A 15,149-nucleotide genomic window follows, 5' to 3' on the forward strand; every position below is an offset into this window, starting at 1 on the left:
TCTTGCAAGCTGTGGCTTTCCTTTCCTCTGATAACTAAGGACCTGCGAGATTCAGGGATCAAGTGGAAGAGTCTTACCACCAGGTGCATATTTGACCAGTTAATTCTGGTCAAATCCCAGAAGTCCCCAGGTGGTTCAATTGCAATGGATCCTATTTTGGATAGCTGTTTTACACTGGGGTGGGGATGCTGGAGTTCTTCCACACTGTGGCAAGAGGCCAGCTGATTCCCTCGGACTGGATGCATTGTACTGGTGGGCTAAACCTGGGAAAGATGAATTTTACCCAGACCTTTAATACTTTTTTATGTCTGGGGGTGAGACCCATTTCATTGCACTTGTCCCAGCAGAGAGTTGTGCTAATGTCACAGCCCTGTCGCTTGTTTTTAACAGTAATGCTGTTTTATACTAACAGCAGGGAAGATTTGCTTCTCTTCAGGTAGAAAGGGAAGCCTGTGGAAGATGGGTGTTTGCAGAGCAGGTAGTTCAGAGAAGCCTTCACCATCAGTCCCTGCTTTTGCCTATCAGTTAAAACAGGTTTTCAGGCTGGAGAACCCTGTTAAACCAGGGAGAGGATGGCTTGTGTCTGCTGGTTGGTGTATCTGGGAGGGGGTGACGTTTGTCAGCTGAGTTTGAGTCTGTCGTTATGTATATTTTAAGAAATGTTAGAGGTCTTGAAGCAGTTCTTCAGTGCTGACAAGCTGCACAATTTTAACTGAGAGCTTAATTAGGAGTTCTTCATTTAAAGTTGGGGCTGAATGTCTTTCCTAGGGCAATGTACACTTCATATGCAGTTGTTGGGTGAGGTTCCTTGTGCTGTGCCACACAGGAGGTCTGGCTGGATCCCTAGGACAACTTTTCTAGCCTGAAGGTGTACAAGTCTTGCAACCAGCCTGCACTTGGCTTCTCTGCCCAAGTAGGGCTTCAGACTCAGCATCTGTCACCCCCAGCTTTGAAAAGCTCAGGTGTCTCTGGTTTGGTCTCACAGGAGACTGGTGAAGGGTTCTTCCTTCTTGGAGGCTGTTGTGCTGTTTGGCGTAAGAGCTTGCGATGGAGCTGTGTTTCAGTGGGGAAAGCTGGCCAGTGTCCCTTCATGATGGTGCTCTGCCACCATATGCCGGGGCATTTCCCCAGTTTGGCATGTTCCTCCTGTCTTGTGAAGGCTTTTCCATGTTCACCTTCACTCTAGTCATCCTGTGTTAGCAGCTTTATCTTCACCCTGCCATGTAAGCTAGGAAAATGCTGTTTATTCTTCCCATTTTGAAAATGGAAAAGTGAGGCAGAAGAGAAAATGAGCCGCAGAAGAGAAAATGAGCCACAGAAGAAGTCTTTATTTGCTCTGCACCTTAAGTTCTAATCTGCTGTAATCTTTGCACCTCTTTTTGTGGGGTTCAAAAGTACATGCACATGAGAAGGAAATCCTGAATTCCCACAACATGGTAGCACTGGTTTCCTAGCCCTGTACCAAAAGCAAACCTTTCCTGTTTGGGGTTTTCCTCTGTGGGGAATTCACAGTGGACACTCTTTGGCTGGCTATTCAAAACGTCTTTGGGATTTCCTCCTTGGAAAGTTCCCATCTTCCCATTTTGCAATCTTGCAGGTCCAGTTCACTCCTGCAATTTCACTCCTGCCTTTTAAATTGCCTCTGAGACCAAATCTGTCGGTTTGTCTGGTTAGTGCTCTCATTTCAGAGGTAACCTTATCTGATGGGAAAGGTCCCTGGTTTCTAAATTGTGCCATGAGGGAGACATGGGCAAAGAAGAAAAATAAAAATTTGTTCTGCAATGACTGCTCCCTTCCTGCTTTCCCACACTTTGCTCAGAGTAAATGAGCTCTTGGTCTAATTCCTGCTGCCCAACTTGCTCCACACCAATTTCAGGACAAACAAGAGATTGCTCTTTCACCTGCCTTTGATTTCTTGAAGATGCTGCCAGTGGAAGCAGGCTTTGAGAATGTTTTTTCTCTCTAAATGAGAAGGGTGGGGCCTCCTTCTGGCTACACATGAAATTCTTCAAAGCAGAAAGTATTATATCAGATGCAGGAGCAGAACAAATCCCATGTGATCAGAAAGCTGATCAACGGGATGCCTGCTTAATTGGGATGCTTGCCAGAGACGAGATTTGGAACAGCATGCTTAATAGCACCAAACAATAGCTGAATGCTTAGACATTTTAAAGTGCATTTTCACCAGAAAAGCTACCATGTTAAAAAAAAAAAAAAAAAAAAACCACAAAAAAAACCTAACAACCCCCCCCCCAAAAAACCCCAACAACAAAAAAAGAAATGCCAAACCAGCACTTGACATAGCAACTTTTCACCACGCTTCCTGAAATTGCATTGAATGTGTCTGTGAGCTTGCATCTAAACATTCACCACCAGATCTTCTTGCACCACCACCAATCTTCCTGTTGAACCAAGAGCCAGGACCCTGATGATGGCTGTTTAATGAAAGCGCTGCTCGGAGAAGAACCCTGTCCCAGGTGGGCTGCTTGCTGTACACTGCTCATGGAAGCCTTCTAGGTGTGAATTAATAGTTGCTAGCATGACCCTATTTCTCTGAAGTATCTGGTTGCTCTCTGTTGCTGCTAACCGTTTGTGCAAAGCTGAGAATCACATGAATGTTTGGTGCCTGTGATGCAGTTTTAAACAGACTGCTTCATACAGCCCTTTAAAACAAGTCAGGCAAGGACAGGGAGCAGAGTATTTGCTCAGCATGGTGTATTTGTCTGGGAGAGACCTTGGAGAGACCATGTAGGTACCGAGTAGGAAGACTGTAGTAAAGTTTTGACTTTTGAAAGTCCAAATTCACCTTGACCGCTGGCTTTGGTTGAGCTGTGCTGGAAGCTCTCTGGGCTGGTTTTGCCTCTGTCTCTGTTAGACTGTGTAAAAGACAGGTTGAAGGTGGGTAGAGCTGGGCTCTGACATTGATATGGAAAGCATTTTGGTCAATGCTGTCTGGTTTCTCAGATATGGTCACTTTGAGCTGTGTGTGTGTGCCAAAGCGAGACCACCCAAAAAAGTGCTGCACCCTGGGCCTGACTCCCACCCTCTCCATTCTGCTTTGTCCCTGTGCAGCAGTGTGAGACAGACATGGGGAGCTGGCCATGGAGGTGCTTCAGCACAGGCATCTGAATTGACCTGGTGGAGCAGAGCAGTGGCTTGCATGGTGCCGCCTTGAACAGGCGAGTGGGTAGAGCAGAGCAGTGTTGACACACCTGCCTCTACTCCTGCCCTGCAGCTGCCTCTGCTGCTGCCCTGGGAAGTTGTTTCCCCTCCTTCTTGTTTTCAAGCTCTTCATCTTTTCTTCCTGTCAAGGTCATTGTAGCCAGGACTATTTTGACAGCTTTGAGTCACCCTCACCCCCGAAGACAAGCCAGACTTTAACCTAGCCCTGTATCCCCTCCTGGGGCAGCGGGATCCTGCTGATGGAGGGGTTAAAGTACAGGGTGAGCAACTCTTGGCCAGTGATGCTTGGAACAAGTGCTGGAGCAGATTTCAGTAGGTGTTTTGGGCATGCATTTGTTCCATACAGCAAAAACCTGATCTGTATCTCAGCTTCTAGTCTAAGGCACACTAGGAATGAATACGCACATGTACCCTGGCCCACCAGGGAGCGGGTGTCTGTGAAGAGACAGTGCTGTGAGGCATTAACACCTGACTTTGACACTACAGCAGCCCACAGATGAGAGATCCTTTGTGCTAGGAGCGTGTCTTTGTGGGCTTACTGGGGAAACAAGCATCTGTGGTGGTAGGTAGCTGGATGCTTTGGCCGGTTGGATTCACTGCAGCGTGCTCAGCCCTCACATTAGAGGGGTGGTTTTACAGCCAGCTCCATGCAGTTGCATTGGAGGGGAACACAGGTTTTTGCTTTTTCTGAACAGCATCAATTATGTCTTCAATATCAGGGTCTTTAGCCTTGTCAGTATGAGATCTTTATCTTCTACATTTCTATCACCAGACTGTAATAAAAGCTGCCACTGTTTCTGTGTGCTTTCCATGAGTAGCTGCTTAGCAGGGACCTGTCTCCCCTCCTTCAGGCCATCAACACCTCTATATTTATACCGGGTCTCTCATTTTCAGACTTTCCCTTCTTAGGGTCTGAGGTAACTCAGAATCAACACTTCCCAGCTGAGACAGCGCTTGTGTTTGACAAAACACCAGCCGCTCCTCTGCCTTCCTCTTCACACCCACTCTGTGTTTCTTCTCTAGCTTAGCACAATTTCTGCTAGGCAAATTGAATGCAACTTCTAGTTTGTTAACAAAATCAGCTGTTCCAGGTTCTGTCACTACTGGTGGTGACAAATGCCCCTCCCTGGGATGGTCCCTTCTCTCTGCTCACGCCTTCAACCCGACGGCTCGTGTGCTCAGGGTCTGTGAAGAGCTCAGAGCTGTTGAAGTCCTTGGCAGCTCTCCCCCTGAGCTGTGTTCTCATAACAGCCCTTTCAGCTTCTTTTTTATTATTTTATTATTTATTTTATTTTTACAAACATTTTAATACTCAGTAAACCTATCTTGTGAGCTGCTACCAGTCTGAACCCCTCTGACACTGTTCTGTAACCTGTTTCCCTCTGCTTGGGAATTACTGGTAGTGTCCACATATGCTACGGTTAATAAAAGTTAGTTTGCAAGGAAACCTGCCACTGTATTTCCTGAATTTGCAAGGTGAAAGGAGCAGAAGGATAAGTTGTTATACTTTGAATCTCCCTGTTTTGCCCTAGAGCACACCAGCAACTAAGCTGAGACTTCATTTTGTGTACAGTCATAATACTGATCTGTCAGGTCTCCTGGCTGGGTGCAATCACAAGAGGTAGATGGGCGGTATGTTGAGGATAGCAGTGCTGTTTGGAGTAAAAATTACAGTTGGGATCTGGCTGCAATGAAGAAACTTGCTCGAATTCCCTCAGGACAGGCCTGGCACGGGGGACCTGCACAGACGTAAAGAGAGGAGAGATTTGGCTGGCAGCATCTTTATTACTAGTACTGATGCATGAGCCAGACTGGATTTCCCAATCCAAGACAGGCAGTCAGGGCTGGCAGTGAGCACAGCCCATCTTTTCCCCTCATCAGCCACAATAAATACAGAGCTCCCTGATGCCAGCTTACAAAGGAGCAGTTTTCAGTGCGCTTAGCACTCTTCAGACTTAAAACCCTAGCACTTCTGGGTTTAATGTGTTGAGGTCTGCTCCTTCTCTGGCTGTGCACTCACTGAAAACGCCTGCATGGCTGCCGAGGGTCAGTCCCCTGCCCACGGGCAGGGTGTGGAGCAGAGCTCTCGCTTTCAGTCAGCGGCACCAGGCGCACGGTTCAGATGAAGAAGCAGTTGTGAAACCTTGGGAATGCGGTAGCAGATGCCAGGTCACTGAAATGGGTGAACAACCAGTGGCAGCGATTCAAAACCCATCATGCTCCTTCATGCACCCCTCTGCAGGTCTCCAGGATCGCGAGTAGATCATAGTCTGCAATTGTTCCTCGTGGACATCTTCCCTCCACTCACTTCAGCTTGGGTTCGGATCCATTAGCCCTTGCCGATTGCTCCCAGTGAGGAGAGGGGCTGCTTTTGAGGAATGGCCTTGGAGCTGGGGACTATGTTTCAGGGAGCAGGAACTGCCTCCCAGTTTGTAGTGGCTTTGGTGAAGAGGCTGGTATATCATCTCCTCGGGAATGTTTTGCATGCCTTCCCACCGGTTTCTGGTGAATTCATTCAGTGTGAGGTGTTGCAAGCCCCCAGCCTTCTTCCCTGGCCACATAAATGCCCTGGCATCCTCCGCTTGAGCAGTGACAGGAACATCTCCCCACCATCTCAGAAACAGCTAGGTCCTTGGGCTGGCTCCTGGTTGTGTTCAAGCCCAGGCAGAGAAACCTGCCTTAAACGATCTACTGAAATTTGGAGTAATGTCTGCGCCACACCTGCTCTGTCAGGGTACCCAGGACTTCCTGCTGGAAAAACATGGGGTAGATTTGCCCACACATTTGTGCAAGTCACACATGCTGCAAGTTGTGGGCTACTACAAGCACTTCAAACAAGTGCTGACAACATGTCAGGCCCCAGCATAACTCTATGCAGACTGGCCAGGCTGGAGAAGCTCCTTAAAATAGCATTTACAGTGCGAATGGTGACAGAAGTTCAGCAGATGCCACTGTAATTACTGGTGCTTGCACAAAAGAAAGCAGTCTAATGGATGCTGCCTTCTCACTAAAGTGTTCAGGGAGTCACAGCATTTGAAGATCCTTAAAAAGCTGTTCTAGCAGCAAAAGGTGTAAAATGTCTGGGAGCCACGGAGAGTTGAAAGAGAGAAGAAAATTATTTAATAAAGGGTCATGGATTGGAGAATCTCTGGGTTTAATGGTTAAAGTCTCCCCTCAGCTGAAGCAGGGCTTGACTCAGGCTCAAAAGAAGGAAAATTGGAAAACCCTCCCAGAGAGAGGATTATTTGGTTCTGCTACACTTAAAGCACCCAGTGCTGCTGATTCGGGAGGCCATGTCTCATTGAGAAAAAAACAGGAGGTATGCTGGCAGCAACCTGTCATCCCCTTTCCCATCAGCTGAGGAGCTGCTTGCTGTCACTCTGACCTTAGGAAGGGGGCATCATTGAGCTGCAGATAGGTTGGGACAGCTTGGCTGGTGTTGCTATGGGCTAGCTTCTTCCAGATAGCAACAAGAGAAGTGTTTCCTAGCATCTAAAAGTACTGGGATGAAGATGCTGTTGAGAAACACACTGTCCATGTATGGTTTCTTTTAGAAGCCCACAGGACTAGAAGTACTAAAAGCAGGGAGGGGATGATGCGTGTGGCCAAAAAACCACCCCAGGCTACTTTGTAAGCACGCTTGCATTTATTGCCAAGCGGAGGCTGTAGCTACCGAGGACAGCATCACGTACACCCGTGAATGTGAGCAGCTTTAACTGTAAGCCAGGGTGGAGCAGGTAACAGAAGGAAAAATAAAACTGGTTGCAAGTTGCAGGCTACTTCCCCTGAGGGCTGCCCAAGCCCCTGCTACAGGAGCAGGAGGTCTTTGTGGTGGGCAGGAGTTTTTCATCAGCTGGAATTGGTTTCAGTCCCAGACATACCTTGGATCTAGTGCTTTAAAGTCTCACAAACTTCCTGGCCATAGGGGCTATTCACAGACTTTAAAGTGAACACCTGCTTAGGAGCTTTGTGCGGTCTGGCCTGCCTGCCAGAAGGGCAGCTCCTTTCCCACCCAGACCAGCACTGCTGGAGCGGTTCAGGCTGGGTAAGTGGCTCTGGCCACAGGCGCTGAAGTTCTGCTGCACTTGGAGGGCCTGCCTAACATGATTTAGGGATCTGAAACAGTCAAGATCTTTATGGCCCGATGTTCTGTCTCCCCATGGGAACATTGTTCCTTGTAGTACAGGTGGGGTCCTGGACCTTGTACTGGCCCACCTGAGCCATATGGTATGCTCTGTCCATGGCTCTTCCAACCATGACTGACCTGCTCTTGCCAAAGCCATGAGGTCTGGCACATTGTGATACTAGTGAGTTTGGTGTCCTCTTGCTGCTGTTCATGTGGAGTGTAAGCTCAAAATACTCCTGCAAAATGGCTTTTGCCTGGAGGCTGTTAACAATCTGAAACAAACCCCAGATGGGCAGAATGCTAGACCTCCAAGCGTACCGTAGCAGAGATGCCTCACCTGACTCCAAATGATCCCTTTTGCCTACCTGAGCCACACTAGCCGTGGTAATGCGGAGCCCAGTGCAGGCTGATGGTGAATTGAACCACGTAGCTAATGGGGTTACTTGCTTCCAGGTCCTGAAGCTGCAGTTTACCTTGGGGTCTCTGTACAGTATTGTAGTGTAGACATACAGAAGCTGAGACATTTATTTGGAAATGAGAAGTCTGTTTAATTTGGGCCTGCCCTAATTGCTGGCATGAAATTCTTAATTGTGTCATTAGACTATAAAGATCATCAATATGCTTTGATCTGACAAATGAAGATGCCTTGTGTTCAGGATGAGTCACAAATCTGTGAGTCAGGAGGGGCGAATGGATCCCAAGTAAATGCTGATAAATTAATAGATTGGAGAGCACGGCATTTTGATGTTGCTAATCGAATTGTCTAAAAGGATTGAAGTGATGCAAGGCTTTGATGGGTAATCCAAGACAGAACTTTTAAAGTAATATTTTATTTTTCCTCTTTCTATACACAGACAACGTTTCCTGTGACTCCATCGCTTGCAACAAGCCCCACGATGGCTTTCAGTCCCTACCTGAGTCACGTTTCTCCTGGGATGGGATTGGTTCCTGCAGAGCTTTTACCAAATACTCCTGTCCTGGTTTCCGGAAATCCTACTGTTACAGTACCAGGAGGCTCTGCTGGGCAGAAACTGATGCGTACGGATAAACTGGAGGTATTTGGATGTCTGATACGATACTGCTGATGGGAATGAACAGGACATGTGGTCCAGCTGTGGCTCTGTGCTAGAATGACCTGATGCAGCACAGTGCAGAGTTTAACTTGCAGCTTTCCTAACACAGGGCTGCTGCTCTCTGCTTGAGCAGACTCTCATGCGGGGCCTGATCCCAAATCGTTGGAAGTCACTGGAAATTTGGGAGCAATCACTCTTCTGATTTCAGTGCGTGTTAGAGCAGGATTGTTGTTTTCTGTGTGTGATCTGCCATGCTTTAAAAAATGCAAGTAGATGGTCTGCTCTTTTACTGAGTTGTGTGGGGACATTTTGGAAGTAACAGACACTTCTCTTGTCTAGAGATGGGCTTATCTAGCTTTTACGGAAAGCTTTAAGCATTACACTGTTGGGAGTAGTGAGTACAGGGCATTGGAAAGACTTCTCCTCCCCCCCATTTGCCTGGGCATGTTGGGACTTAGTGTTGGAGAAGTTGTAAATGTCTTTCAAACCCTAAGCAGAGGCTCTGCAGTAGATAAGGGCTGAGGGCCTGAATTCAGAGGCCCCTGCAGGTGTAAATTATAACACAGGAAGGTAGTGGAGAAGGGTGTAATTTCAAAACACGTTGTTTTATGTACTTTGTATTACCTTGCTGATATCTCACCTTTCCCCACACTCAGTCTGATAGTGCACTGGTACATGATCTTCACCACCAGCTACAGTCCTCAACAGTTTCTCTCAGTTCCTCAGACAAGGAAACCTTGCAGATCTATTTTGTGAAACCTTTTTCTCTGCCTTTGATGCTTCAGTGGTCATAACCTAGAAGGATCTGCAAGATCTTCGTAAAGCTAGCAATTTTGGCAACACCTTACAAACATGTTGCAGTGTAATCGAATGCACTGTCATGAAATGCCCAGGTTGGAGTTTGACTGTGGAGGGCAGTGAGACTATTTATGTGAAAGAGGCTCCTTATATTTAAGAAAAGGTACTTGTTGCAAATAACAGCAGCATGCAACATTTAGAATTAAATGTCCTACCCAAGAGCGTGCTCCATAACAAATGCATAATCCAGGTGAGACGCAGTTTGGCAGAGTTCTTAAGATTTAAGCTTTAGAGGCAGAGAAGGAATCCTGAGCTCCAAAAGTTTTGGCAAAATGACATTGACTTCCTGGGGTCACTTTCCATTCTGCGCAAATTCTGTACTTCTCTTGCATTTGGTAATGGGCCTTGGTAATGTTGTGGGTTTTTTTGTACCCCTGAACCAGTTGCGAGTAGCACCAGTTGCCCCTGTGACTGTTGGTGTATGTGCTACACAAGATGAGCATGGATTTAGAATAAATGCATGGTTTGATGTGGCCAACTGAACTGATAATTCTGTGTTGAAAATACTAAATGAAGAGTAACTTGATGTTCTGCTCAACAATGTGGCTTTCTTTTAAGGTTTGTCGAGAGTTTCAGCGTGGAAATTGCACACGTGGTGAGAATGATTGCCGCTATGCTCATCCTATAGATATTGCAATGATAGACACAAATGAAAATACTGTTACAGTTTGCATGGATTACATCAAAGGTCGATGCTCTAGGGAGAAATGCAAGTACTTTCATCCCCCTGCACACCTGCAAGCCAAAATCAAGGCAGCTCAACACCAGGTGAACCAGACAGCTGCAGCTGCAATGGTAAGTAGAACTCTTCTCAAGCTGTATTTCCATTGCTAAGAGATTTCATTTGTGTCATACATGTTGTTTGTGGAAAAGTAGAGTGCTTTGTAAATGGCTGACTAGAGAGCTGAGAGCATGTGCAATACGAATCCCATCTCTTCATCCTTCCTACGTGCTCACCATAGCATGAAGCCCTGAGTGGTGCAGTACACCTCGCTGGTTAGGTACGTGGTGGCGAACCCTGTGATTTTCTGGCGTGACATGAACACAAGTACGGCAGCACTTGTATCCAGCACCTTCCCTGGCTAAGTTGTAGGTGTCAATTTAGCTTCCTCACTACACAATGGAAGCAAAGACTGACCATCCCATAATACATCCTTTGCAGGGAGATCCTGGCCTGTTGAAGTCAGTAGCAAAATATCCACTGACTTAAAAGCAGACAAGATGTCAGTTGTTTGAGCTCAGCAAACTTGTGCCTGATACCTTTGCCAAGGCTTAGTGAAATGACAAGCCTCAAGCCAAGGGTGATTTCCTGTACTGTTTGATACTTCAGACCTGGTAGAGATGGTCCCACCTGCATTTTAATTTGAATTGTGACTTCTAACACCTGCAATTCTAAAAATGAGTCAAGGAAGACTTACCAGAAAAAATTCCTAGCTGGAGTAAATGTTTGCTATTCTGTTGAATTTGGTTTAATGGCACCTATTTATTCCAGAGATGAGAGAGCTAGGATGTTTAGCCTGGGGAGGGAAGAAGCCCTGGGGGATCTTAGCTGTGTGTATAAACTCCTGATGGAGGAAGTGAAGAAGATGGAGGCAGATTCTTCTCTGTGATACCCAGTGAAAGGACAAGAGGCAGTGGGCACAAACGGAAATTCAGGAAATTCCATTTCAACATAAGAAAAAACGTCTTTACCATGAAGGTGATCAAACACTGCAACTCTGTCCTTGGGGATGCTCACAACGTGCCTGGATGCAGTCCTGAGCAAGCTGCTGTAGTTGACCCTGCTTTGAGCAGGGTGTTGGTCTAGATGATCTCCAGAGGTCCCTTCCAACCTCATCTGTTCTGTGATTTATTTATTTTTTTATAACTAATATTAAAAAAGGTTCTTGCCTCCCTTTTGATTTAGAAGAAAGACTAAATTTTTTCTAAATACCTTTTTTTTTTCCTAAATACAGTAAAAGAGGTTGCTTTTCATTCATAGTGAAACATAATGCAAAACCAGGACGATTCTAGAAATCATAAAACTACCCTCCTTGTAGCATCAGTATTACCTGGAATGTAATTTGAAGAACCAGTTTATACTACAGTATTTCTTTGTCCTGCAGAGTTCATTTATTAGATTTCTTACTATTTTTTATTATTGTTGAAATAAGAGCCCAGGTCTGTTAGAAAAATAACCTTCTGAAATCAATTGTGTTTTTTACAATTGAATTTTTACTTTTTCACTAATTATCTAGAACACTGCTACTTAACTAAAGCCAATGCATGTTTTATTCATGCTGCTGGCTTCTCTTAAAAATGTAATTAACCTTACTTGTATGTTTGTTAACTAGAACCTTTAAAATATTTATTGATGGCTTGTTGCATCACCCCTGCTACCAAACAGCTTACATTATTCATTGACTTCTCAAGGTTTGATGCATTTACTGTACCTGTTGAGGAATAAGACTTTAATAAAGGGAAGAATGGTGCCCAGTTTTCTTTGCATCAAAAAACAATGCCTGACAAATGGGTGTGCCTTCTGAAATAGATTTGGAATTACTTCAAATCTAAATTCAGGAGATAGTTCTGAGGGACCCCATCTTGCAGTTACTTGATATGCACAAGTAGTAGCTTTACTAACTCCTGCTTGGCTGAAGTCTGTGCAGCAAAGTCAGATGAACTGGATCAGGCTCAGTCCCCAGTTCAGGGTGGCACTCAAGCATGTGCTTGAACCTCGCTTCTTTACCGGTGGTCCTTCCCTTGCCACAAGCACTCCTGCTGACCTCCACGTGGCCGTAGCTGCAGCACGAGGGCTGAAGCCCAGCGCACGTCCAGCTGCAGGCGCTGGTCCCCAGCGCTCCTCACCCGCTGTGCAGCTGCAGCGAAGACGCTCTAAAGCATGTGTCCTGTGATGACACTACTTTTAAAACTTACTGAGGTAAAATAGCTGACTAGCTACTAGGCCAGGTAATTACTCAGCCACCCCACGTTGTGCATGCCTCGTCTTTTTAATATAAGTTGTATAATGCATTCATTTTTACATTTTTTTTTTTTCTCTTCACCTCTCCAAAATGTTGCTCTCTCTTGACACACCTCTGCTTGCTGTTTTTGTTACTGTGCTTGACCCCCCTCCCCGGCCCATTGCCATCATGTGCTCGCTGCCTGCTAATTAAGACTCAGCCAGCTGTCAGATCACTGAAGCGACCGCTCGAGGCAACCTTTGACCTGGTACTTGGACCTTTCACCTTCTTGCTTTGCACGTAACCATCTTAGTCTGCATGAAAGCCTTCCGCGCTTGGTCTGTTGTGTTAGTGCCTGGGGAGACTGCCCATCCCTGCCAGAAATGTTGCAGTGTGCGTTCAGACATGCCAACCCTGTGTCCCACACACCATCCATTAACCCTCTGAGCTTTTCCTCCTGAAGCCTGGATGTGTCTTGGAGGCAGTGAATAATCTTGGAGGGTGGCAGCTCTGGGTTTTGCAGTGTTTTTTCCAAACAGCAGCAGCTTCAGAGTCATGAGATGTGTTGTTTTGGTGAGAACTTAACCCATTAGGTCTGCGCTGTGCTGGATATGTCAGAGGACTGGGTGGTGCAGGACAAATCCAGCAACTTCTCGTGGTATGCCCAACAGCGCAGCCGTGCCTGGCAGCATCACCCTGGTACTGCCCTGCAGAAGGGTGATCTGTGTAATGGGCACAGCCCAAATTTAGGAGGAACAGAGCTAAGTAGCACTGTGAGATCTGTGCTGGGAAACAAAGCAGGTACATTGCAGGACTTTGGCATGTTCGGTACGCTGGGGAGATGGTGCCACTGCAGCTGGCTCTGTCTCTGGTTCCTCCCCTGTACCGCAGTGGGACAGTGTCAGCACAGGGACCTCATTCTTGGGTGCCTTTTGCTTCAGGCTTTGCAACCCAGGCTTCTGTCTGCAAACTATCTTCATATAAGCCACCTTTGATTATTTTTCTGAGTCTCACATATGTTTTTCCTGTCTTTGTGACCCTCATAGCGAGGCAAAAGCCATCTTCCCAGTCTGCTGTCAGTCCTGGCTCCACAGAAGACAACTCCTTCCTGTTCACCCCAAATAATGAGGGATCCAATAAATCCTAAAAAAACATCAGCTACTGTCACCCAGCTGTAGGGGAGAAAGGGACGAGTGGACGCAGAGGAGCCCTGCAACTTTCAAGCTGGTGTTGCTTCTCATTCCCAGAGGTGGGAAGCAGAGGCTGATCTGCTCCCCTTTCCCTCTGAAGATTTGGGTTCAAGTAGTCAAGAGGCTTTCTTATCAGAGTTCTAGCAGCAGTAGGAAACCTTGCTAGGGACCAGCTTCTGCCAGCAGCTGTGGAATTACACTGTGACAGCCTCTCACTCCCCGGTGCTCACGGCTGGCACAGATGCAGCCCCAAAGCCCACATAGGCAGTGACCTGCACAGTGCCTTTCTGCCCTTCCCAAGAGCCACCTCTCCAAGGAGACGCAGTCCAGTGGAGGATGGGAAAGCCCTTTAACTCCCCTACACTCCAGACCTCCCCTACTGAACAAAACCCCATCAGATAATTTACTTGAATAGTCTTCCTGCTCTGGAACATCTGAACATTTGCGACCGTGTTGTTGGAATATGTCACCTCCTCTGAACCTGTTGGGAAGGCTGCACTGGAGAAGGATTCACAGGGGCAATAAAAGCATGTGTAATCTTCAGAGGAAACTGCTCAGATTGCTTCTGCTGCTTGCCAGGCAATGAGTGGTACCGCTGCCTTCTCTCAGATCATTTTGTGTTTGTCATGCCTTGGACTGAAGCAGCAAGACAGATGCTGACCCAGCCCCTCTTTGCAAAGTGCAGTGGGGTGAAAGTGTGATGTGCTCCTAGGTGATAGCAATCTGAGGGGAACTGAGGTGCAATTAAATTGTTTGTTGCAAAGATTTAATCCAGTTCTTGTCTTGCAAAAAATAACAAGAGAGGGTTTTTAACCAGCATGTGGGAAATTTTGACTTTGGCATGCACTGCGTTTTTATCTGTCAGTCATGCTGAAAGATTGCTTTCCACGCCATGCAGAGAAGTGGCACAAACCTCTTTGTTCAGATGCTTGTGTTCCAGCAGGAATGTGGCTTTCCCTGCCCAAAAGTGGGAGGCCGTCTGGCATTTTTGTAGTGGGAATTGGGATCAGTGCAGGCTATCATATGGATACTGACCTGAATTAACCCTTTTACCAGTCAGATGGTCAGATCGTATTGCATAGGTTGCATGCCCATGTGCGCACACCAACACACAGGCAAAAAAGAAGAGATTACTGTCAAAGGTTACTGCTATATCTGTGATAGTCAGAGCTTGTCCAGAGGGAAATCACAAGCAGCAGGATGAAGTAGACTCACCAAGTAAGTTCTTTCCTACAAGGATTTAGTCTAGCTCCTGTTCTGCAGTGGGGAAGCGCTTGCTGTTAAGGTCAAAACGTGGTGAGGAGTCACCCGTTGCCTTTTGTAGGTGCTGCAGGACACATGTTGGGGGATTCCTTCAGAACAAGGATGTGGTGCGAGACAGAAATGTTGTATCTCCACAAGCTGTTACATTTCCTGCAGGTCCTGATACCATTACAGAGATGCTGGCCCGTTTCAAACGAGACACACTTGTTTGCTCCAATGTCCCTGCCAGATCCCTGTGCAGGAGCTGTGTTGTCCCAACTTGATCACGTGCAATTTTAGACTCCTCTCCAGGCATTTGTAGGTAGACTTTTCACTGAGTGTGCTCCTGACTTGGAGCTCTTAACGCAAGGGCTGGAGAAGTGGTGAAGCCAAATCGTTCTGTCCCCCTGGGCCCTTCTGCACCTTGATACCTGGAATTAGACAGGTTGGCAACAGGAGGCACATGTCTTCAGGGCATGGTCCTGTATGGATGCTTCCCCAGCTGCTGGGATGGGAGGGGTGACCCAGAAGACTG

At 46.8% G+C, this 15,149-nt stretch overlaps 1 protein-coding gene across 12 annotated transcripts in view; it reads left to right on the forward strand.

The window, feature by feature from the left end:
* The window catches only part of MBNL3 (muscleblind like splicing regulator 3), a 97,745-nt gene that overhangs the window by 63,411 nt on the left and 19,185 nt on the right, over positions 1-15,149 (forward strand). For all 12 annotated transcript variants that reach the window (XR_012837261.1, XM_075763182.1, XM_075763192.1 and 9 more), the window contains 2 exons: positions 8,164-8,364; positions 9,799-10,035. Coding sequence is in view for 11 of the 12 variants with exons in the window: in XM_075763182.1 (XP_075619297.1) it covers positions 8,164-8,364; positions 9,799-10,035 (438 nt within the window). In the remaining variant the exon portion in view is untranslated. The remainder of the gene's footprint in view (positions 1-8,163; positions 8,365-9,798; positions 10,036-15,149) is intronic.

This window comes from Balearica regulorum, chromosome 11, assembly GCF_011004875.1.
Source record: "Balearica regulorum gibbericeps isolate bBalReg1 chromosome 11, bBalReg1.pri, whole genome shotgun sequence".
NCBI lineage: Eukaryota > Metazoa > Chordata > Aves > Gruiformes > Gruidae > Balearica > Balearica regulorum.